This window comes from Ornithorhynchus anatinus, chromosome 3 (genome assembly GCF_004115215.2).
Source record: "Ornithorhynchus anatinus isolate Pmale09 chromosome 3, mOrnAna1.pri.v4, whole genome shotgun sequence".
Lineage (NCBI taxonomy): Eukaryota > Metazoa > Chordata > Mammalia > Monotremata > Ornithorhynchidae > Ornithorhynchus > Ornithorhynchus anatinus.
Window position 1 is genome coordinate 76,470,819 of NC_041730.1, and position 23,868 is coordinate 76,494,686.

General features: G+C 43.3%; 1 protein-coding gene across 6 annotated transcripts in view; it reads left to right on the forward strand.

Annotated features, from left to right (window-relative positions):
- The window catches only part of RAI14 (retinoic acid induced 14), a 153,177-nt gene that overhangs the window by 94,528 nt on the left and 34,781 nt on the right, over positions 1–23,868 (forward strand). For all 6 annotated transcript variants that reach the window (XM_029060516.2, XM_029060517.2, XM_029060514.1 and 3 more), the window contains exon 4: positions 19,439–19,527. In XM_029060516.2, the coding sequence (XP_028916349.1) occupies positions 19,439–19,527 (89 nt within the window). The remainder of the gene's footprint in view (positions 1–19,438; positions 19,528–23,868) is intronic.

Genomic DNA, 23,868 nt, shown 5'->3' on the forward strand with positions numbered 1-23,868 from the left:
TAGAAAGAGAGAAGGGAGGTGAGCTAGGAGGGGCCAGGGAATGGAGAGCTTTGAAGCCAACCACTGGAGATTTTTGAGGAGGGGAGTGACATGACCAGAGCATTTCTGCAGAAAGATAATCCGGGCAGCAGAGTGAAGTATAGATTAAAGTGGGGAAAGACAGGAGGATGGGAGATCAGAAAGGAGGCTGATGCAGTATTCCATGAGAGATGAAAGATTGTACGAGCAAGGTAGCAGTTTGGATGGAGAGGAAAGGACGGATCTTCACGAGTTCTCCATGTAAATGAATTTCTCTTTTTATATCACTGATTGATGTGCTAATTTTCCCATCATGTCCCCATCTTCTCTCTGTCTTCCCAGTCTTTTACCTATTTCCTCAGCTTTTTTCCTTTTTCATAAGCAACACCTTCTCTTTTCCGAAGATAATGACCCCAATCATGGGTTGAAAGACCCTGCCTTATGTGCACTTAGGAAAAAAATAAAGAGTGCACTTGAATTTGCACCTCTCCCTTTATTCACCCCTCCCTCAGACCCACACTATTTATGTACATATCCGTAATTTATTAATTGATTTACATTAACATCTGTCTCCCTCTCGATTGTATGCTCATTGTGGGCAAAGAATGTGTCTACCAACTCTGCTATATTGTACTCTCCCAAGTGCTTAGTACAGTGCTCTGCATTTAATACAGTAAGCACTTGTGGGCAGGAAATGTGTCTGTTTATTGTTATTTTGTACTCTGTAAACAGTGCTCTGTACACAGTAAGTGCTCAATAAATACGATTGCATCATGAAATATGATTTATTGATAGATTGAAACAATGGGAGCTACGAGCTTCTTCTACACCTCTAAAAAATAATAAAGCACTTTATAGGTGCCAGTGGTGAGTTGTTGAGCAGTAATTGAGTGTCTTCTGTGAGCAGAGTCCTGTACCCAGTGCCTGAGAGAGTACAGTAAATGCCTCATGCCCTGCGGGGAAGTTCCACTCTTATGGGAGAGTTCAGAAAATTCATGTTAATAAAAAGTCAAATGAAAGTGGTTCCAGAACAGTGCTGCAGTAGGTTATTTCAAGCACTTTTTGAATATCCAATTTAATTAGCTCATTTATTTTTTATGAAACCAAAGTTCAGTAAAATTTAAATCAATACTGTTAGGCTTATGTTCAATTTCCTAACACATATCAGTTATTGGCCCAAAAGATTTGCTTATCTTCTCACTATATCAAGATGAATTCCCCTTTCTTAGTCGCTGAGGAAATGGCAGCAACTTTGGGGCACTCAATCCATTTCCTGGATGAAGAGGCCATTTGTCTTTCTTTATACTTTTCTTTTTAAAGTCTTTCCCAATCAATCATTGATATTTAAGTGCTGACTTTGTAAAGCACACTACATAATAAGTGCTTGGAAAAGCGCAATACAACAGAACCGGTAGACATGATCCCTGCCCACAACAAACTTACAGACTAGAGGGAGAGAGAGATATTAAAATTAATTATGGATATGTACGTAAGTGCTGTACGGCTGAGGATAGTTGAAATTCAAGCTATTAAAGGGTAAAGATCCAAGTGCATAGACGTTGCAGAAGGGAGAGGGAGATGTGGGGGAAGAGGGCTTAGTTGGGGAAGGTCTCTTGGAAGAGATGTGATTTTAGTAAGATTTTGAAGGTGGGGAGAGTGGTGGTCTATCATATATGAAAGGGGAAGGAATTCCAACTAGATGGAGGATGTGGGCAAAGGGTCGTTGATGAGATAGACGAGATCAAGGTACAGTGAGTAGATTGGTGTCAGAGTAGTGAAGTGTGTGGGCTGGGTTGTGGTAAGAGGTGAGGTAGAAGGAGTGAGCTCATTGAGTGTTTTAAAGTTGACGGTGAGCCTGTTCCTTGGAACAGTTCCTCCATTTTTAAAGCAAACACTTTTTCAGCCTTCTTACTTTTCCACTATATAGATTTCTAAATGGGACCATCATTAAAGCCACCTTTCAATTTACTTTTGAAAATGTTAAAGCAATGTATCCCCTTTGCCATCCAGAAAAGGACTGCACTTTGTTGGTGTCCTCAGAGATAGGGCAGAACTTAGTGCTTCCTTGTGTTTATGACTAGAATCTCTGAGACTTGCATCTTTGCCTTGTTAAGCTAGGTGAGATACTCTGCCGTGCACCCTAAAAACTTGAAAAGCCAGTAATAGGCCTACATCAAAGTGCTCCCCTGTATTTTGTGTTCTGTGATCTCCATAATACATTCTGATTACTATTTGTTAAGTGTTTACTATGTGTCAAACACTGTTCTAAGTGCTGGGATGGATACAAGTTGATTAGATGGAACACAGTCCCTGTGCAAGGAGGCACAGGGATGTTAAGTGATTTGCCCAAGGTCACAGAACAAGCAATTGGCAAAGCAGCATTCAAATCCAGATCGCCTGACTCCCCGGCCCATGCTTTTCCCACTAGAGAACACTGTTTCTCGATAACTTTTTGTTTCCTATCATGCACATTCAGACTTCTTTATCTCCTTTATAGATGACTTATGTGTGTCATCATCATCATCAGTGTTCTTATTATGCCTCGATTCCAATTATATTATATTTTTACAAGGCACTTTTGCATTAGTTATCTCAACTTTTACTCACAAGGAGAGGCAGGTATTTTTTCCTCTCCATTTTAAAGATAAGTAAACTGAGACTGACAGTCAAAGTGACTCGCCAAATGTTACAGAGCAAGCTAGTATCAGAGCCAAGACTAGAGGCCAGGTCTCCTGACTTCCAAATCCCTGCATTCTCCTATAGATACTGGACATTTACAAAGTAGTTTAAAAATGACTTTAATCTACTATTGCATTACAACTACTCCCTTCAGTTTCACCCATCCCTTTTTTATCATGCAACAATCAATTAATTGTATTTATTGACCACAAACATGTGCAGAGGTTGGGAGAGTACAATATAACAGAGTTGGTAGACACATTCCCTGTCCACAAGGAATTTGCAGTCTAGAAGGGGAGACAGGCATTAAAAAAAATTATGGATACGTATGTAAGTGCCATGGAGTGAATAAAGGATACAAATGCAAGCACAAGAGTGACACAGAGGGAAGAGAGAGTAGGGAAAATGAGGACTCAGTTGGGGAAGACCTCTAGGAGGAGTTGTGATTTAAATAAGGCTTTGACAGAAAGAAGTGATCTGTAAGATATGAAACAGGAGGATATTACAGACTAGAGGTAGTATGTAGGTGAGGGGTTGGTGACAAGATAGATAAGGTAGAGTGAGAAGGTTGGCATTAGAAGAGCAAAGTGAGCAGGCTGAGTTATACTAGGAAATCAGTGAGGTACGATGGGAGGGGAGTGGTAGAAGCCAGTGGTAGAAGATTTTGTTTGAATGGAAGGTGGATGGGCAACCAACATGTGTTTTTTTTTTTAGAAAAATGATCCAGGCAACAGAGTGAAGTATGGACTGGAGTGGGGAGAGGCAAGGAGGGTAGCGAGGAGGCCGATACAGACTATAGCATGCTCGGGTGACTCCACTGAAAGACAACATTCGAGGATCCACCAAAAAACTGGGCCTTTGGGGCTTCTGCCCTTTCCCGTTGCTTTCCGATACCTCCTAAAAGTCCTGCCTGCCAGGGTTGTTAATTTCTCCATTGGACGTTCTTGTTGAGTTGGCATGACAAAAAGAAAAGATTCATGGGTGTGACGGGACTCTTTTCCATCGTACAGTACAGCACCGTCAGGGCCGAAATAGGCAGGGGCGGTGAGCTCTGAGCCTGTCTCACTCCTGACCCTCCCTGAACTGCCATGCAGCACCCCACATTGTACCCAGATGAGGGGCAAGATGTCGCCAGCCCTGCCAAGTGGACTAGCCAGGGGCCAGGAAGCTGAGCTGGGCAAATATGAGTCCTCTCGGCCCGGGAAGTCAAACCCTAACAGATCATCTGAAAGCCAGCCAATGCTGTTTTAAACAGAGCAAATTTCCAGAAACCTAGTTCAAAGACAAATGATGGATCTTGTGAATAAATCAAAGCCAGGATCCCAGAGGGTTGGGTGGGCCTTACAACTGGCAACAAAATGATTTCCTCCAAGGATTTATCTTTCCTCTTGCTCTGGGGTTTGTGTTTGTCTGCCTTCTGCTTCCTTTTCTACTCCTGGCTATGCTCAAACTGACATGCAAATCATCTGTGAGCTATTCATTCAATAGTATTTATTCAATAGTATTTATTGAGCGTTTACTATGTGCAGAGCACTGTACTAAGATCTTGGAATGTACAATTCGGCATTGTACAATACCTATGGTCTCCTTGCTTATGCCATCAAAAATATGGAAAGGTGGTGGCCTAGTGGCTAGAGCATATGTCTGGGAGTCAGAAGGACCTGGGTTCCAATTCTGACTCTGCCGCTTATCTGCTTTGTTACCATGGGCAAATCACCTCACTTCTCTGAACCTGAGTTACCTCATCTGTAAAATGGATATTTAGACTGTGAGCCCCATCTGGGACATGGACCATGTCCAAACTGATTATCTTGTACCTACCCCCCTTCTCAGAGCAGTGCTTGACACATAGTGAGCATTTAACAAATACCATTTAAAAAAAATAAAAAAAAGTGTCTTCTACATTACTCTTAGTTTTGAGGAGAGGATGAACCTCTCTGGAGAAAAATACCTGCTTCTTTGGTAAAGAGTTTTCTCCCCAGATCTCCTGGGGGTTGGGGAGAGGGTGTCTCGCCATTGTGACTTTGATGGTTCTAGAGGCATTTATGATCTGGTTAGAGCTAGCCTTTTGTTTTCATAGTGTCACCTCGTGACACTACCAATGGTAAATTCCTTTTCTGTCCCCTTCCAATCTAAAGCCAAGCATTTGTGTTTTGACATTGCCGCCTCAGGCAGTGACAGCTTGGCACTGGCCAGAGCTCAATCCAAATCAGTCCAGGCACTAGTAGGGATCAAGTCCCCTCTTTCCAAACCTGTTCACGGCCCAGTAGGGATTATTATTATTATTATAATTATCATCATCATCATCATTCTTTTGGCATTTTTAAGGGCCTAGTGTATTGGGCAAAAGTGTTGGGATATTGAAAACATAACCCCTAGCCCATAGAGGGCTCAGAGTCTATAAGAAGAGGGAGGAAAAACTAGGGAAAAAAGGAAGCATAGTGTTGTAAAGCAAAAATCAGTAAGCTAACAGCAATGAGGACAACACATTTCTGTTAAAAGAATAGTTTTCAGGCTTCTCATGCCTCCAGTTAAATAATTATGTTATTTTTTAGTGTTAGCCAGGTGTTAAGCACTGGAGTACTTTCAAGGTAATCAGATTAGATTTCCCTCATGGAGCTCACAATCTAAAAAGTAAGTAGAACAGTTATCTGGTCCCTAATTTACAGATAAGGAAAATGAGGCGTAGAAGGATTAAGTGACTTGCCCAAAGTCACCCAGGCAACTTCTGACAATTTCCTGTAGATCTTGTGTATGAAATGCTCCTTGTTGGAGAAACTCACAATTTCAATAACACCAAATAAGTAAACAGCTGCAAATGAATGATAGATATTGGTTTGTTTTCACTGACTGTTTTCTGTGGGGTTTTGTTTAATGTGAGGCACTGGAAAGCCATCCAGGCATAAGGACTGCAAGCTTCTTGAGGGCAAGGATGATGGTTTATCAACTCTATTGTGGGAAAGAAATATTCTGGAGAGATATGTAGAATGGGTGAAGCTGTGGTTGTAGTTCTAAAACCAGAACTCTAAAACCAGCCTAAAGAATTTGCTCTAGAGCAGGTATTTGAATGTGTTTTATATTCAGGAAACTGGAATGGGTTCTGTTATTGTAAAGGGAAGTTTCATTCTGAAAGATAGAAGGAAACGGCCTCACTGTAACCCTGAGCGTCCTTGAGGGCCAGATTCTCCGACCTTTATTCGGGAAGATTGGCTCCAGGCGTCATCATTGGCTCTAAATGTTTGTTTAGGCACAGCTCCCTGAAGAAGCTGTAGAAGAAAATGAAGCCTGCACCGTTGTTCTACTTGCCTGAACAAGGAATACCAAGCTGGGGGTTCCAAAAAACTGCTCCAAAAGCATCCTATTTTCAACTTTAAAGCTTCCGCCCCTTTTGGCAAAGACAGCATTCCCAACAAATCTTTCCATTTCAGGGAACTTGCTGCCCTTCCTCTCAAACTGCTACAGCTCTTGCTGTGGACCGGAATGCTCATTCCAATCAATCAATCAATGGTTTTTATTGAGCCCTTACTGTGTGCAGATCACTGAATCAAGCGCTTGGGAGAGTATAATATAACTGAGTTAGTAGACATATTCCCTGCCCACAAGGGTTTACAGTCTGGGGGAAAGGGATCTCCTTCACTTTAAAACAAGTGATACCTACCTCTTTCTCCCCATTTATCATTCCACCATCTCCTCCCTCCTTCTTTCCATCTGTTCTCATGCCCCCCTTCCCCTCCTGTCCCCACCATCACCAGCATAAAAACCTTGGGAACTCTTTTAAAAACATGAGCACAGAAATTCCAAGTATCATTATAGGTCAAAGGGATCAAAGTGGTTTTATATAAATTCACAAGCTGCTCTGTTTGTGCATTTAAACTGTGTTTCGAAAGAAGGATCCCAGCTGAATTTGAGTAAACCTAAACAGTGCCTATTCCGGTCAGATGCAGAGCAAGGAGCATTCTTTTTTAATGGAGCGCATCTATCAATTTGTAGTTCAGAAAGGAATATGGGTGTCTACAGCAGAGGTCAAAATCAGGCTGAACTTCAAGTTTCCCCTGCCCTTGTGTCCCTGCTGTACTCTGCTTTTCTGACAGGTTCAGAATTTGGACACTGTAGGGGAAGAAATGGTACTGATTGAGCCTCCACTGAGTTTGATGCTTTGTGTAAAGTTCTTGGGAAATGCCAGAGCAGGGATACCCCTGAAGTGGTCTGCTGCTGCTGATGAGTGATGAGGAGCCCCTGGAAAGTTTGGCCTGATAAGAAGTTATTGAAATTATTTTCAGTATTTAAAACCACACTGAATCCTCCTTTGGGTATTATTTTGAATAACAGGACTGTGCTTACTGTGCTTAGAGCACAGACCTGGGAGTCAGAAGGTCATGGGTTCTAATCCCGGCTCTGCCACTTGTCTGTCTTGTGACTTTGGGCAAGTCACTTCACTTCTCTATGCCCAAGTTACCTCATCCATAAAATGGGGTTTGATACTGTGAGCCCCATGTGGGACAGGGACTGTATTCCAACTTGATTTGCTTGTATCCACCCCAATGCTTACATAGTAAGCACTTAGCAAATACCATAATAATTATTATTACTACAACCAACCCAGCACACTTCACTCCTCTTATGTCAATCTTTTCACTGTGTACCTTCATCTCACTGCCAATTCCTTGCCCACATCCTCCTTTCTGTCCTGAAACCCCCTCGCCTTTGATATCTGACAGACCACCACTCTTCCTACCTTCAAAGCTGTTTTAAAATCTATCATCTTCCAAGAGGTGTCTTCCCTAGCTAACCCTCACTTCCTCTATTGACCTTCCCTCTTCATCACCTATGCAGTTGGGTCTGCAGTCCTTACGTACTTTGCTTTTCTCCCCATCCCCACAGCACTTACATACATATCCATCTGTAATTTATTTTAATGTTTGAGTCCCCTTCTAGCCTGTAAGCTGTTTGTGAGCAGGATTCATGTCTGCCTCCTTTGTTATATTGCACTCAATACAGTGTAGTGCTCTTCACAAACTGTAGACAGCACTACCCTCCTTCCTGTCTCACAGGTCCGTAACTTTGGCATTATCCTTGACTCCTCACTCTCTTTGAACCCGTACATTCCATCTATCACTAAATTCTGTTTGGTTCAACCTTCACAACATCGATAAAATCTGCCTTTTCCTCTCCATCCAAACTGCTACCTCGTTATTCTAAACATTTATCCTATCCCACCTTGATGATTGTACCATCCTCTGTGCTGACCACCCTGCCTTCTGTCTCTCCCTACTCTAGTCCATACTTCACTCTGCAACCTGGATCATTTTTTTATAAAAATGTTCAGTTCATGTTTCCCCACTTCTCAAGAACATTCAGTGGTTGCCCAAACTCCTCCACATCAAACAGACACTCCTTATCATCATCTACTGCTACATCCCAGCCCTCACATTTCGCTCTTCTACTTCTAATGCCAGCCTATTCACTGTACCTCAGTCTCGTCTATCTTGCCGACGACCTCTACCCAAAGTCCTGCTACTGGCCTGGAACACCCTCCCTTTTCATAACCGACAGGCAATGACTCTCCCCTGCCTTCAAAGCCTTATTAAAGGCACATCTTCTCCAAAAGGCCTTCCCTGACTAAGCCCTCATTTCCTCTTTTTCTCACTCCCTTCTGCCTGAACTTGCTCACTTTACTCACCACCCCCGCCTAGCCCCAAAGCACTTATGTATATGTCTAAAATTTATTTATTTATATTAATGTTTCTCTCCCCTTCTAGACTGTAAGCGCATTGTGGGCAGGGAAAGTGTTTGTTATACTGTTGTGTAGTACTCTCCAAAGCACTCAGTACAGTACTCTGCACACAGAAAGTGCTCGATAAATATGATTGCTTGATTAAGCATTCAATAAATGCCATTGACTAAGTAATACAAGATCCTTTTTAGTGATGAATTTTAAAAGTAAACAGCTGTCCTTCAAATGAAGAAAGATACTTAAGTCTGTTTTGGAGCTGTTGCTTTTAAACTCTTACTTTTGGAAAATCTTTTCGGTGAAAGTAAAAGTACTTTTGTTGCTTTTTGTGCATTCGAAGTCTTAAACATCTGCAAGATATGTTTACACTTTAGAAATCTCAAAACTATCCTTTCTGTCGACTCAAGTACCGGCAGAAATTCCTGCTCTTTGCTCAGCTGTTTCTTTCTCCCTATTGGAAAAGGTTTTTTATTTTTATTTTTAAAAAAAACTTTTCCTTTTTCTTTTGTCCAACTCTTCAGTCTCCCTACACCCCTACATGGCTACTTGCCTGATCTCTCAGATCTCTCTCTCTTTCTCTCTCTCTGTCCCTCTCTTTCTCTTGCTCTCCCTTGCTCACAGTCTCCCTAGTGTTCTCTTTCTCTCCCTCCTACTCCGTCCCTGCTTTGCTCTCTCTCTCTCCCCTTCACTCTCTCCCCCCTCGCTCTGTCTCCCCCTTACTCTCTCTTTCCCTTGCTCTCCCTCCCCTCCCTCTTAATCAACACTGTATTAAGCCCTTGAGAGAGTACAAGAGAATTGGTAGACTTGTCCCCTGCTCACAAAGAGCTTTGCCTCCCTCCACTCCCACTCTCACTCAAGATTGCTTTCCCCAGATCCATCTGCTGGCCCTGCAAGGGGCTTCTGCAACTCACTTCTTGCTGGGCCAGTCCTTCTCCCTCCCAGACCCGGTGAGGTTGAGGGGGTGAATGAGGATCTCTGCTGGCCAGGGGGCAGTGCTGGTCCATTTGCCCCTGTCCCGGGACTCACCTGTGCACCCACCTTGCATGCTGCAGCAGCTCCATTATGGGGAGAGGAGTGCTGTTGGGGCTAAGCAGGAGAGGAAGGAGGTTGGGAGCTCCTAGCTTGGGGACGGGAGGGAGAACTCTTGGGCTGCCTAGAATCCGGTCTGGGCCTTGGAATCTCACGTGCCTCCCACTCCTCTGACCTACTACCTTTGTGATAGAATACCACATAGTCTAGGCTTGATCCCCACATCTGTCCCCAGGGATTTTATATGAGTCCTTCGGGAGGGAAGTGGTGTTTTTGTGTCACTAGAAGGCTTGGTGTGAAGCTACATTAAATTTCAAGCATGACATTATTTGAGACAAATGTAGATCAGTTCAATTAGCAATAAAAAATATTCATCATCCAGATAGAGAGGGACTGGCCATGCACAAGCACAGCAGGGAAAGACCTGGGGCACTGATTATTCTGAATATCTTCTATCTACTCCAGTGCTTAGCACAGTGCTCGGCACATAGCCCTTGACAAATAGCACAACTTTTTTTTATTATCTTGGGATCCCAACTGGACATCAGCTCACCAGGACTGGGGGTATCAATCAGTGGTATTTATTGATTATGTACTGTGTGCAGAGCACTGTAGGAAGCTCTTGGGAGAGCATGATACAATAGAATTGAGAGACATGATCTCTACCCACAAGGAGTTTATAATCTTGTGGTGTAGTACCATTGTTTAAAGAGCCAGTTTATTACTGAGAGGCATTAACAAGCAGGGGGAAGGGAAGGAAAAGCCAAAGATTCTTCTTGCCCTCATTAGGGAGGTGAGGGCTTGTCAGGTGACATAGCCCCAGGAAGAGAATGCCCAGCTTTCTCCATATTCCACAGGGAGGTCCCAATCAATCTACTGTATTTATTGAGCACTTACTATGTGCAGAACACTATACTACATGCTTGAGAGAGTACAATATAACAGAGTTGGTACACACGAGCTCCCAGAAGAAGCAAACTTTGCCATTTATTTGGGTTGCTTCCAGGATCACTTGAGGAGAGAGGAGAGTGAGGTTGGTCTAGGGCAGATAGCAAGGGATTGGAAGCCAGGAGACCTTGGATGTACCTCTCTGAGCCTGAGATTCCTCAGCTATAAAATGGGAAGAGCCTCTGCCTCAATGGGATAGTGGGAGGATAAAATGTTATACTTTGTGTGAAAAGTATGTGTTTTACAACTGAAATACAAATTCTAAGTTATGAGTAAACAATTGCATCCAGTTTGGTTCAGCTGACTTCTAAAAAGATGAGATGGAGAGATGAAAGAGAAAAGGAATTAGGATCACTTAGCTTGGAGAACAAAAGACTGAAGTGTGACAAGTCTCCAAACAGATGGAAAGTTTTTTTTATGAAATATCACCTAATTGTTCTCTCTGCCCTCAGTGACTCCACAGGGAGAAATAGACAGCTTCCATGGTGAGACATAGACATTCAACACCTGAGGAAAATAAGATGACCATCTGTCTGAAGTGGTATTGTCATTTGTTCTCCTGATAGCAGGTGTGGGGGTTGGAGAGGAGGAACTTACAAATGTCCCTCTCTGGGATGATATTATGATTCAAAATCAGATTTCAAGCTGTTGGTGAGTTAAAGGGAAATGGAGTTGGAGTTGATCATGAGCAGGTGTTCAAAGGGAATAGGGAGAGGGGAATTGATTACATAGATTCTTTAGGTTGCCACGTCATCCCAGAAACTGCTTCTTGGGGCGTAGGTTTAGGCATAAGGGCAAATGGAGCTGTACTGACCTCTTTGACCTGGGGATCTAACAGAGCTCTAGCCAAAGGAGGCCAAAGAACTTATTGAAACAGTCGGAGAAACTGAAACGGTTTTTCCCATTGTGTGTGTTGACAAAACAAGTATATGCACTCAGAACACTCAAAACTATCCCATAACTGTGTCAGTGTCAATGCCAGGGACTGATGTCACTAAAAACATTCTCTAATTTCTAAACCAATAAAGCTGTGGTAGCAAAACATGCTGCTGCCCTGCCTTTCCAACTCTTTCCACCCACAACCTTCCACCTCCCTCCTACTAACTTCCCTCCTCTCTTCTCTCACCTTCCCTTTCCCCTCCTCTTTCTCCCACTTTTCCTCCTTTTCTTCTTCCTCTCCATTTGTCTCATCTCCCTTCCCCTTCTCCCAGGCCTAGTGGAAAGAGCACAGGACTGGACATCAGGAAACCTGGTTTCTAATCCCAGCTCTACCACTTGCCCTTGCTTCGTGACCTTGGGTAACTCACTTAACTTTTCTGTCATTTTTCTCTGTAAAATTAGAGATTAAGCAATCATATTTACGAGCACTTAGGTGCAGAACACTATACTAAGCACTTGGGAGGGTACAAATACAACAGAATTAGCAGACGCGTTCCCTACCCATAATGAGCTCTGAGTCTAGAGACCGTAGATGTGGGACAAGAACTATGCTCTTATTGTAATTGTATCTCTAGCCCCACATATTAAGTGCTTAGCAATCACCACAATAGCAGTAGTTATCTGGGTAGCTTATTGGATCACTTGAGGAGAGAGGAGAGTGAGATCGGCCCAAGGCAGATAGCATGGGTTTGGGAGCCATGAGTCATGGACTCCAGTCCTGAGTCTGTCTCAGGCCTGAGCTGTGACCTTGAACACCTCAGTTAACCTCTCTGGGCCTGACGTTCCTCAGCTATAAAATTGGGATAATAGCCTCTGCCCCCAAAACATAGTGTAAGTTGCTATTGTTGCCTATCTTGTTTTTTTGTTTTGTTTTCTGTCTCCCCTTCTAGGCTGTGATCCTATTGTTGGGCAGGGTTTGTCTCTATTAGTTGCCAAACTGTACTTTCCAAGTGCTTAGTACAGTGGTCTACACACAGTAAGCGCTCAATAAATACAATTGAATGAATCAATGAATGAATGATGCTTTTTGTGACAAAAAAATACATTTTACAACCGCAATTCAAATTATTATTAGTAGTAGTATTCTCTTTTATTATTCTCATTATTATTCTCCCACTCTCTCCCAAATCTCTCTTTTTCTCTCTTACACACCTCTTCCCACTCTTCAATCCTTTTCTTACCCCTTAGAGGACCATCAACTTCTATAATCCCTACCCTTTGGCTTTTAGAACACCCACTTAACCAATCAGTCAACCAATCAAGCGGTTGTATTTATTGAGCACTTACTATGTAGAGAGCATTGTAGTAAGCAGTGGGAGAGTACAAAACAGAAAAATAAGCAGACATATTCCCTGCCCATAATGAGAGTAAAGCCTAGAGGACAGACATTGAAATGAATAAATTAGTAATTTATAATAATTTAAAGACAGGTACATAAGTGCTGTGGGGTTGTGGGTGGGGAGAATATCAAATGTCCAAAGATCACAGATTGAAGGGCATAGATACGCAGAAGGGAGAGTGAGCTGCGGAAAAGGGGGCTTAATTGGGGAAGGCCTCTCAGAGGAGATGTAACCTTAGTAATGCTTTGAAGGTGGAGAGAGAGTGGTGTTCTGGCATTTATGGAGGGGATTAAGACTGTGAGCCTCATGTTGGGCAGGGACTGTGTCCAACTCGATTTGCTTGTACCAACCCCAGCACTTAGTTCAGTGCCTGGCACATAGTAAGCACTTAACAAATACTATTATTATCATTATTATTATTATTAGCAGTGTGGTTCAGTGGAAAGAGCACGGGCTTGGGGCTTGGTCATGGGTTCGAATTCCAGCTCTGCCACTTGTCAGCTGTGTGACTGTGGGCAAGTCACTTCACTTCTCTGTACCTCCATCTGTAAAATGGAGATTAAGACTGTGAGCCTCATGTGGGACAACCTGATTACCCTGTATACCCCAGCGCTTAGAACAGTGTTCTGCACATAGTAAGTGCTTAACAAATACCAACATTATTATTATTATCATTAGCATTGTGGCTCAGTGGAAAGAGCACAGGCTTCAGGCTTGGTCGTGGGTTCGAATCCCAGCTCTGCTACTTGTCAGCTGTGTGACTGTGAGCAAGTCACTTCACTTTTCTGTACCTCAGTTACCTCATCTGTAAAATGGGGATTAAGACTGTGAGCCTCATGTGGGACAACCTGATTACTCTGTACACCCCAGCGCTTAGAACAGTGCTCTGCACATAGTAAGCACTTAACAAATACCAATATTATTATTATTATGTGAGTTCCAGGCTGTGGGGGAGATGTGGAAAAGGGGTCGGTGGTGAGATAGATGAGATCAGGCAAAGTAAGATGGCACTAGAGGAGCAGAGTGTTTGTTTGGGCTGGGCTGTAGCAGGAGATCTGTGAGGTGAGGTAAGATGGAGTGAGCTGATTGAAAGCTTTAACCATTAGTGAGGAGTTTCTGTTTGATGGGGAGGTGGATGGGCAACGACTGAAGGTTCTTGAGGAGTGGGGAGACATGAACTGAACTTTTTGTTGATAAATGATTCGTGCACCAGAGTGAAGTATGGATCGGAGCCGGTAGAGACAGGACCCCGGGTGGTCAGAGAGAAGGCAGATAGAGTAATCCCCTCAGTCAATGGTATTTATTCAATCAGTGGCATTTACTGAATGCTTACTGTGTGCAGAGCACCATACCAAGAGTTTGAGAGAGTATCATACAATAGAGTAAGCAGACATGATCTCTGCCTAAAGGGAGCTTACAGTCTATTTGATACAAGCCTCCAATCCATGTCCTTTCAGTGAAAGGATCAATTAGGTGTCAACTAAGCAGTGCACTCTGGAAATGAGCCAGCTAACTGCCACAGAGGTGTGAGTTGCTTACTGTTCCATTCAGTGTCAAGAAAGTCTTTGTTCTATTTGAACGCACAGTTTCCCTCTTGGTGTTTTTCCATGAAACAAAACCAACTTTGCAACTTGAATGTCTTCTTGTAAATTGGCCCTGTCTTTTGTTCACGTTCTGACAGTAAATTGTGGAGTCGTTGCTTCGGCCAAGCTGAATTTAAGTGTTTATCATTCTTCTGAAAACTGTCAAAATGTAAACAACTCAAGTGAGCACTTTGCTGGAGACTGAGACTGCGACTGGTGATGGCAATTTTGTATTGGGGTGGATCGGGGAAATAGATGTTGTGCCTAACTTGACAGAGTACTGAACCACTGACTCTAACTTTGTAGCTGTGTTGATTGATGTGAGACTTCAACTTAAAAGCCAGGTAGATGGACAGTAATCAAAAAAGTGCTTAGGGCCTACAGCTGGGTTTCTTAACCAGGCTGACTGTGGGGTGGTGGGGAGGCTACCAGGTATTTCTGGTTTCACTTTCATAAAAAAAGTTTTACCATAACTTAGAGACATTCTTTGCATTGTGAAGCATTTATAGGATTCAATGCATGTCCTTTATAAATGGACAAGATCTGTTTCTGATTATCTAGTTCTTTTGAACACAGTTTTATTCCTCCCTCTCAAACACGTACTTTACTACCATGTTTGTATGTTTTGTTCCGTTTTAGAAATTAGTGTTAGTGATAGGTACCAGATTTCCTGTAGTGGAAAATTCCCAGCCTCTGGACTTCCAAAGGAAAGGTATAGAATAAACAACAGAGAAATATGCTTGCACTCTTCTGCCCTTTCCTCTCAATAGCATATATGTAATTTCCAGATTACTCAATATGTACTTTGTAGAGGATGAGGGCTTTTTGTAATGATGGGAGTGAAGCCCTCTCTTCAGTCTGAATTTAATTAGTGCCTATTGTTTTTACATTTATCCACTTCTCCATGTAAACGGACAAGTCCAAACAAATCTGTTTCCTAACTTGCCTGTTTTCTGAACCAGACTCTGGGTCTCTGTGTGCTTTCCATATGCCAAAAAATGAGGTTCTAGATTTAACAGATTCTAGGTATTAGATGGTGCATTTGAGAGACTAGGGCAGGGGTATGATCTGCCTCAATCCCAAATAACTCTCATCTAACTTTTTTTTATTTAAAAAACTGTTAAAAGGCAGGAGCTGAGTCTTTTACTTCTGTTCATTCATTCATTCATTCATTCAGTCAGTCATATTTACTAAGTGCTTACTGTGTGCAGGGCACTGTAGTAAGCACTTGGAAAGTACAATTCAGCAACAAATAGAGACAATCCCTGCCCACAGTGGGCTCACAGTCTAGAAGAGAAGACTGTTTCTGTAGAGAGAAGCAGTGCGGTCTAGTGGAAAGAGCTCAGGCCTGGGAGTCAAAAGATCTGGGTTCTAATCTCTCATCTGCCACTTGCCTGCTGGATGACTTTGGGTGAGTAGTTTAACTTCCCTATGCCTCATCTGCAAAATGAAGGTTCCATGCCTATCCTCCCTCCTCCTTGAAATGTGATCCCTATGAGGGACAGGGACTATATCCAACCTGATTATCTTGTGTCTACTCCAGTGCTTTAATATGGTATTTGGCACATAGTAAACCCTTAACATATATTATGATTATTATTATTATTTTGTGCACTCTCCCAAGCCCTGCTTTTGATCCAGTGGAGAGAGGACCTTAATGGGAAGCAAGAAGCAAGTTATCAAGTGGGCTGAATCTGTGCTAGTGTAGTTGTGCCTGCTGGAGCTGTGGAGAGTTCTGACCCAAGAATCACCTTGGGCATTCCAGGAGGTGGATAAACCCAATAGGAATTCTGAAAAAATAGCTGGCCAGCAAGGATGGCAAAATGGGGCAGAGAAGCAGCATGGCTTAGTAGAAAGACCGCAGGCTTGGGAGTCTGAGCTCGTGGGTTCTAATCCCGACTCTGCCACTTATCAGCTGAGTGACTTTGGGCAAGTCATTTCACTTCTCTGTGCCTCAGTTACCTCACCTGGCAAATGGAAATTAGACTATGAGCCTCACATGGGACAACCTCATTACCTTGTATATATCCCAGTGCTTAGAACAGTGCTAGGCACATAGTAAGCCCATGACAAATACTATTATTATCATTATTATTATTCTGCGGACAGTAAGTGCTCAATAAATACTATTGATTGGCCACCACTAAGGTCTACAATTGGGCTCTGGGACTACAGCACAGCACCAGCTTTGTGCTCTGGTGACTTTGGCTGTAAATAAAGTTAGCTCATAACAAACTTGGGCCTTCACAACATGCTGTACCGCTGACTGACAACAGGTTTGTTGCCCTCAGTGACCCAGCAGGATCCCAATTGTGATCCCAATTGTCATGGGAGATATAGTGTGAGGGATATCCTGCAAGCCACTATCACTAGAATCAATGCCTCTGTCCAGGTTCTTGGTCCTTGATCTTCGAAACAAGGCTTCTCCATCATTCCTAATGAGAGATGCCCTCATCACTCAAATGTGTCAACCAACTCTGTTATATTGTACTCTCTCAAGCACTTAGTACAGTGCTCTGTTCTTGGTAAGTCCTCAGTAAATATGATTGAATAGCAAAATGCCCTTCACTGCTTTAGCGTGATGATGAACTCACATGGGTTTCAAAGAGAGCTTATAATCCACCTCATAATAGGCAAATGATTTTTTTTCTTTAAATGGAACTTTTTAAACACTTACTGTGTGCCAGACATTGTATTAAGCCCTGGGGTAGGTACAGCTAATCAGGTTGGATACAGTGTCCCACTTGAGGCTTACAGTATTAATCCCCATTTTACATTTGAGGTAAATGAGGCCCAGAGAAGTGAAGTGACTTGCCCAAGGTCATGCAGCAGACAAGTGACAGAGCTAGGTTTGGATACCAGGTCCTTCTGACTCCCATGCCCTTGCTATGTCCACTGGGCCGTGCTGCTTCCTGCTGATTCTCCTTATGTATCCAGAAGGAGTTTTCCTCTGCCTTTATTCTTGTCCTGAAAATGCATGTCTGGTTATTTGAAATGAACTCACCTCAAAGCACTCTTCACAGCTCCTTCCTGTTCAGTTTACCCTGTTAGAATCTAGAAGCCTGGTATCATCTTAGTTTTATGGCGGCCATTTAATTTAACAGCCCCTACCTTCCACATGGAAGACCTCCCACTTCATTTCTTGGCTCTGGATTAACAAAGCATTCTTGCTTTTCTTTGCATACCCAGATTGAAATACATTTCTGAGTTTCCTGTCTCTCAGGTTCTAAATCTGTTGCTCTTTGAACTTCCATAGTTGTGCCTGAGGGGTTTACTTTTGGTTATCCACTCTTGTATGCTTGGTTATTAGGAGCAAAGAAATTCTCTAAACTATTACAGTAGCGGCTATTGGCAACCATGTGTATAACATGTATAATAATATAATACACAGTATGCATAACCTTCCAGTATAGGAGTGTAGTTGACTTTCTCATGATCAGCCACTGCCGGAGAGAGCCAAATGCTCCTAGCTTATCTAAGAGTGATAAAAGAACCAATCTGATCAAAATCATAATGCTATAAATTAGTTTGCCAACATAGGATGAAACATTTGAAGACTTTTGTCCAAAGTCTTCCCCAGGATGCCCTCAGCTATTGGTATTCCAGTGCTTCTACATGTCTCCAGCTTGTTCTTTCAGCCCACAGCTTGCCTTTTTTTAATCCGGCTGGGGCAGTAATTTTCTTGGCATCCTGATGCCACATTCCAGTTCAGTGTGATTTAGCAGTCTCGGGGCTGTCTTCCAACCTCCATTGTGCTTCCGGGGATTAATCTGCAGGGTTAACAATAGTCATTTGCATCTGACTACCCAGAGCTGGATGGGAAAGATGCTGGGTCCCCCGCAGAGCCTTTGCTGGAGTGATGCTCCCCTAGACCTCAGAGGAGGGGCTGGGAGAGAAGACAAAGGGGAGGAGAGGCGGAAAAGACTACTGAAGGGAAGGAACAGCTGTCGGCCTTCTACTCATTCTGGCCCACCCCCTTAGGTTGCTGCAGTGGAAGTAGCATTCCTCCAGAGGATAATAATAATAATAATAATTATGGTATTAGTTAAGCACTTACTATGTGCCAAGCACTGTTCTAACCGCTGGGGTAGATACAAGGTAATCAGGTTATCTCACGTGGGACTCACAACCTTAATCCCCATTTTGTAGACGAGGCAAATGAGGCACAGAGAAGTTAAGTGGCTTGCCCAAGGTCACACAGCAGACAAGTAGTGTAGCCGGGTTTTGAACGCACGTCCTCGGACTCCCAAGCCCGGGCTCTTTCCACTAAGCCATGCTGCTTTCCCACTAAGCTATGCAAGGATGAGGTTGATGCCCTGCTTTCCAGGTTCTGATCTCAGTCTCCAAACACTGGGTCCTACTCCAACTTCCTCTACCTACCTCCTTTTTCCCCAGCCCTTCTTTCTCCCCCACCCTTCTTTTTCCCCCTGCCCTTCTTTCTTCCCCCACCCTTCTTTCTCCCCCGTCCTTCTTTCTCCCCCGTCCTTCTTTCTCTCCCCTTCACCTGAGCATTTTCTGTTTTGGGGGATAGGCACCCCTTTGTGATTTTGGAGGGGTGGTGTGGGGGATTGAAATTTTCTTTCTTTTTGTCACTTTTATTCCTTTTCAAAAAGAAGCTCCCTCTTAAGTGGAAAGTTTCCTGATCTTATCCTCTGGTCATTTTGTCCCTGAATATCCATAGAAGAAAGAAAGGGGAGAGTATCAGATAAAAGAATTGACTCATATTGAGCCCTTAGAGACTGTAAGCTCATTGTGGGCAGGGAACATGTGTGCACCAACTTTGTTGTATTGTCCTCGCCCAAAAATTTAGTATAGTGGCCTGCACACAGTAAACACTTATTGCGTGTCCTTGGTCAAGTCACTTAACTTCTCTGTGCTTCAGTTACCTCATCTGCCAAATGGGGATTAAGACTGTGAGCCCCATGTAGGGCAGGGACTGTGTCTGATCCGATTTGCTTGTATCTACCCCAGTGCTTAGTACTGTGCTTGGCACACAGTAAGCGATAAAAAATGCCACTTATTATTACTGATTTTTCATTCCTTCTTTCAGTCGTATTTATTGAGAACTTACTGTGTGCCAAGCACTGTACTAAGTGCTTGAGTGAAATAAGGAAGGGGGATAGTGAATCTTAGCTAACTAAACCTTAATGTTTTTCCATTTTTATCTCCAGTTTTCATCTGGCTGCCACAAAAGGTCATGCTGAGTGCCTCAGGATTATGGTTACCCATGGCGCGGATGTGACAGCCCAGGATACTGCAGGTAGGTTTCCCCACTATTAAGTGGGAAGAAAAAAAGGTCTTATCTCCGTTTCCTGGAAGTGTGTGTGTGTGTGTGTGTGTATTCACATGCACAACAGTTGTGCGTTCTGGCACTTGTTCTAAAATTTTTAGGTCTGGTGACTGAATTCCTCCATTAGATTGTAAACTCCCCCACTAAACTCTAAGCTCCTTGTGGGTAGGGCTTAAGCCTACCACCTATATTGTTTTGTATAACCCCAAACAGTACAGTGCCATGCACACAGTAAGCACTCAGTAAATACCTTTGATTGATTATAGACCAGGTCTCGCTCACTGTTCCTAGAGGTTATATTCCTGCAACCCTTGTGATCAGCAAATGATAAAGCAATGGAGGTAATTTGGTTCACTTCAAAGATCTGCAATATTCTCTGCAAGATGCCCAACTGCCTCTCAAAGGATTTATGCTCATCATCAGGATTTATTGGATGCCTATCATTTGCAAAGTACTGAGCTATAATGTTTTGGGGAGCCTACAATAAAAGTGGAAGAACCAAAATCTGCTCTCAAGGTGCTTACAAGCTAATGAAAATGACAGACCGAAATAAATGAATAAACGGAGTACATGTGCCTAAGTTCCACCAGAGCTAACAGAGGAGCCAGTAGAGGGGCCTGACCAGGGAAGTGGGGAGTAGTTGGGGAAGTTGCAGTAAGTGGGATTTTAGAGGGGCTTTGGTGGTGATGTGGTTTGGTGGATTTGAGAAAGGGAGGAGTTCTGGGAAGGAAGGAGGGTGCACACAATGACTGGCAGCTGGAGAGAGAGAGATAAGGACACCTGTGGCCTCCTTGGACTCATGTCCCTGAAACATCAAAATCCTAGTAACACCTTCCTCCTGTCACTAAGACCGCCACTGCTGCTGCTCTGTCCATTCATTCATGCATTCAATCGTATTTATTGAGTGCTTACTGTGTGCAGAACACTGTACTAAGTGCTTGGGAAAGTATAATACAACAATGGGAAGCGCTTAACAAGCACCATAATTATTATTATTATTATTAACAATAGACAATGACATTCCCTGCCCACAGTGAACTTACAGTCAAGAGTGGGGAAGACAGACATCCACAGATTTAAATAAAATTACGATATGTACATAAGTGCTGTGGGGCTGGGAGAGGTGAAGAGCTGAGGGAGCAAGTCAGGGTGATGTAGGAGGGAATGGGAGATGAGGAAAAGTGGGGCTTAGTTTGGGAAGACCTCTTGGAAGAGTTGTGCCTTCACTCCTCCCAGTGTCCACTCCTTCCGGAACTGGTCTCCAAAGTCCAGCCAGTTCTGAACTGTCTCCCTTCCTTGGAGAATGTCTGGGATTAAGCAGATCCTGCTGCTGGGTACCTTGAAATTGCTCACAATAGAGGGTCCCTGCAAAGAGCAAATCCATGAACAAAGAAGCTAGGAATGGTAATCAGCCAGCCCCTTGCTCATACCCTTCTCCCAGCCTGGAACTTCTTCTTCCCTCAAATATGCGGCACCACAGCTCTGTCTATTTAATAATGTTGGTATTTGTTAAGCGCTTACTATGTGCAGAGCACTGTTCTAAGCACTGGGATATTTACAGGGTAATCCGGTTGTCCCACGTGAGGCTCACAGTCTTAATCCCCATTTTACAGATGAGGGAACTGAGGCACAGAGAAGTTAAGTGACTTGCCCACGGTCACATAGCTGGCAAGTGGCAGAGCCTGGATTCGAACCTATGACCTCTGACTCCCATGCCCGGGCTCTTTCCACTGAGCCACGCTGCTTCTCCCTATTTGTTCAAAGCCCTCCTGAAATCTCCTCCAGAAGGCATTCCCAGGTTAAGGTCCTCCTAGTAATAATAATAATAATACTAATTAATACTAGTGGTATTTGTTAAGCACTTAATATGTGCCAATCCCTGTACTAAGCCCTGGGTAGATACAAAAAAATCAGGTCCCACATGGGGCTCACAGTCTAAGTAGGAGGGAGAATAAGAATTGATTCCCCAATTTGCAGATGAGGAAACTGAAGCACGGAGAAGCTAAATGACTTGCCCAAGATCACCCAGCGGGCAGGTGGCAGAGTCGGGTTGAAACCTCAGGTCCTTTAACTTCCAGGCTTTGCTCTTTCCACTAGGACACAATGCTTCTCCTCAGATTGCATCATTCCAAAACCCACCGCTTGCTGCTTATGTCTGTATACCTACCCTTAGATTTATACATAGTTTCAGTGTATATCAACTTACTCATTTCTATATCTACCCTTCCATATTTCTGCTCTCAGCTTCTACAGCTATTTATGAATGGCTTGGCTCTGTCTCAAAAACTGCCTTTCATCAATTGGTCTGTCAGTTTCCTCCATTAGATTGTAAGTTCTTTGAAGGAAGGACCATATCTCCTTCACACCTCTAAGGCCTCTTCCTCTCACCAAATGTTTAGTGCACTTGTCAGCACCTGTTAGACACTCAGACACTATCAACTAATTAAACAGCAAGAGCTGATGGAGCTGGGTACTAGTGTATACACTTTTCCTTGTTTACAAAGAAGATATGATTGGATCAGAGGGACAAAACCTAGTTTCTCTCTATGCTTATTTAGTCTGATATACACATATTCGTATATATATATACACACACACATTCATTTAATCATACTTATTAAGTTCTTGCTGTGTGCAGAGCACTGTATTAAGCTCTTGGGAACATACAGTACAACAATAAAGAGTGACAATCCCTGCCCACAATGAGCTCACAGTCTAGAGCCGCGGGGGGAGACAGACATCCATACAAATAAATAAAATTACAGATATAAACATAAGTGCTGTGGGGCTGAGAGGGGGGAAGAGCAGAGGGAGCAAGACAGGGTGACACAGAAGGGGATGGGAGATGAAGAAAAGTGGGGCTTAGTCTGGGAAGGCCTCTTGGAGGAGATGTGCCTTCAATAAGGCTTTGAAGCGGGAAAGAGTAGTTTTCTATCGGATTTGAGGAGGGAGGGAATTCCAGGCCAGAGGCAGGATGTGGGCCAGGGGTTGGCGCGAGACAGGAGAGATTGGGACACAGTGAGAGGTTTAGCACTAGATGAGTGAAGTATATATATACATTTACACACATGCACACACAACCATTTCTTCCAGGAGTTTAGGAGCAACCCTCCAGACTGTAAGCTATTTGTGCGCAGGGAATGTGTTTATTGTTTATTATACTCTCCCAAGCGCTTAGTACAGTCCCTGCACACAGTAAATAATAAATACGATTGAATGAATGAATGAAGGAGAAGCCTCCAAACAGCAAAGCAGCTAAACATAAGCTCCTAGAGAACAAAGGCACCCGCAAGGAGCTCTGCAGCAATAGCACAACAATCTAATTGTGACAGGGAATTCAAACCGCAATAACCAGTGTAAACAACAAATAGTCATCGCTCTGTGATACTGTTTGTCAGGTAGCCATTAAGGCCTTGAACTTCACCGGAGAAAATCACTAAGATTGATTCATGTAAGCTGCAATGTAAGGTAATTTGAATAGACCATAAAGTCATTTTGGGCAGCCCTGATACCCACCCTCTTATACTGTACTCTCCCCAGCTCTTAGTACAATAGTCTGCACACAGTAAGAACCGTAAGGATGCGAGTGATTGATTAGATGCAAATAAGTCAGATAAAAAAGTGTAATTGCTACCTAAACACTTAGTACAGTCCTCAGCAGTTAGTGCTCCGTAAAACCATTGATTGATTTATTGCAACAAAAAAATCCCAACTGTCCCAACAACATCTCGCAACAATGAATATGAGTATGACAGGAATGAGGCTTGCAAAAACCTTGACAGTAGCCAAGCAAATAGAAGGTGCCATGACTGGTGGTGGGTTGCCAAAGGGGAAGTGAGGCTCTGCAATCAATCAATCCATCATTGGTATTTATCGAGCATTTGCGGTGTGCAGAAAACTGTACTGAGTGCTTAGGAGAGTACAGTACAATAGTTGATCCATCAATCGATTGTATTTATTGATCACTTACTCCATCCAGGGGACCTTACTAAGTGCTTAGGACAGTACAGTGTCTCAGAGTTCGTAGATATGTTCCCTGCCTACTAGTTTAGAGTCTACAGTGACCGACGTTTATATAAATTATGGATATGTGCATAAGTGCTGTAGGGCTGAGGGAGGGCTGAATAAAGGGTACAAGTGCAAGGGTGATCCAGAAGGAAGTTGGATAAGAAGAAATGAGGGCTTAGTTGGGGAAGGCCTCTTGAAAGAGATGTATTTTTAATAAGGCTGTGAAGGTGGAGAGAGTGGTCATCTGTCAGCTATAGATTAGACTGTAAGCCCGTCAAACGGCAGGGACTGTCTCTATCTGTT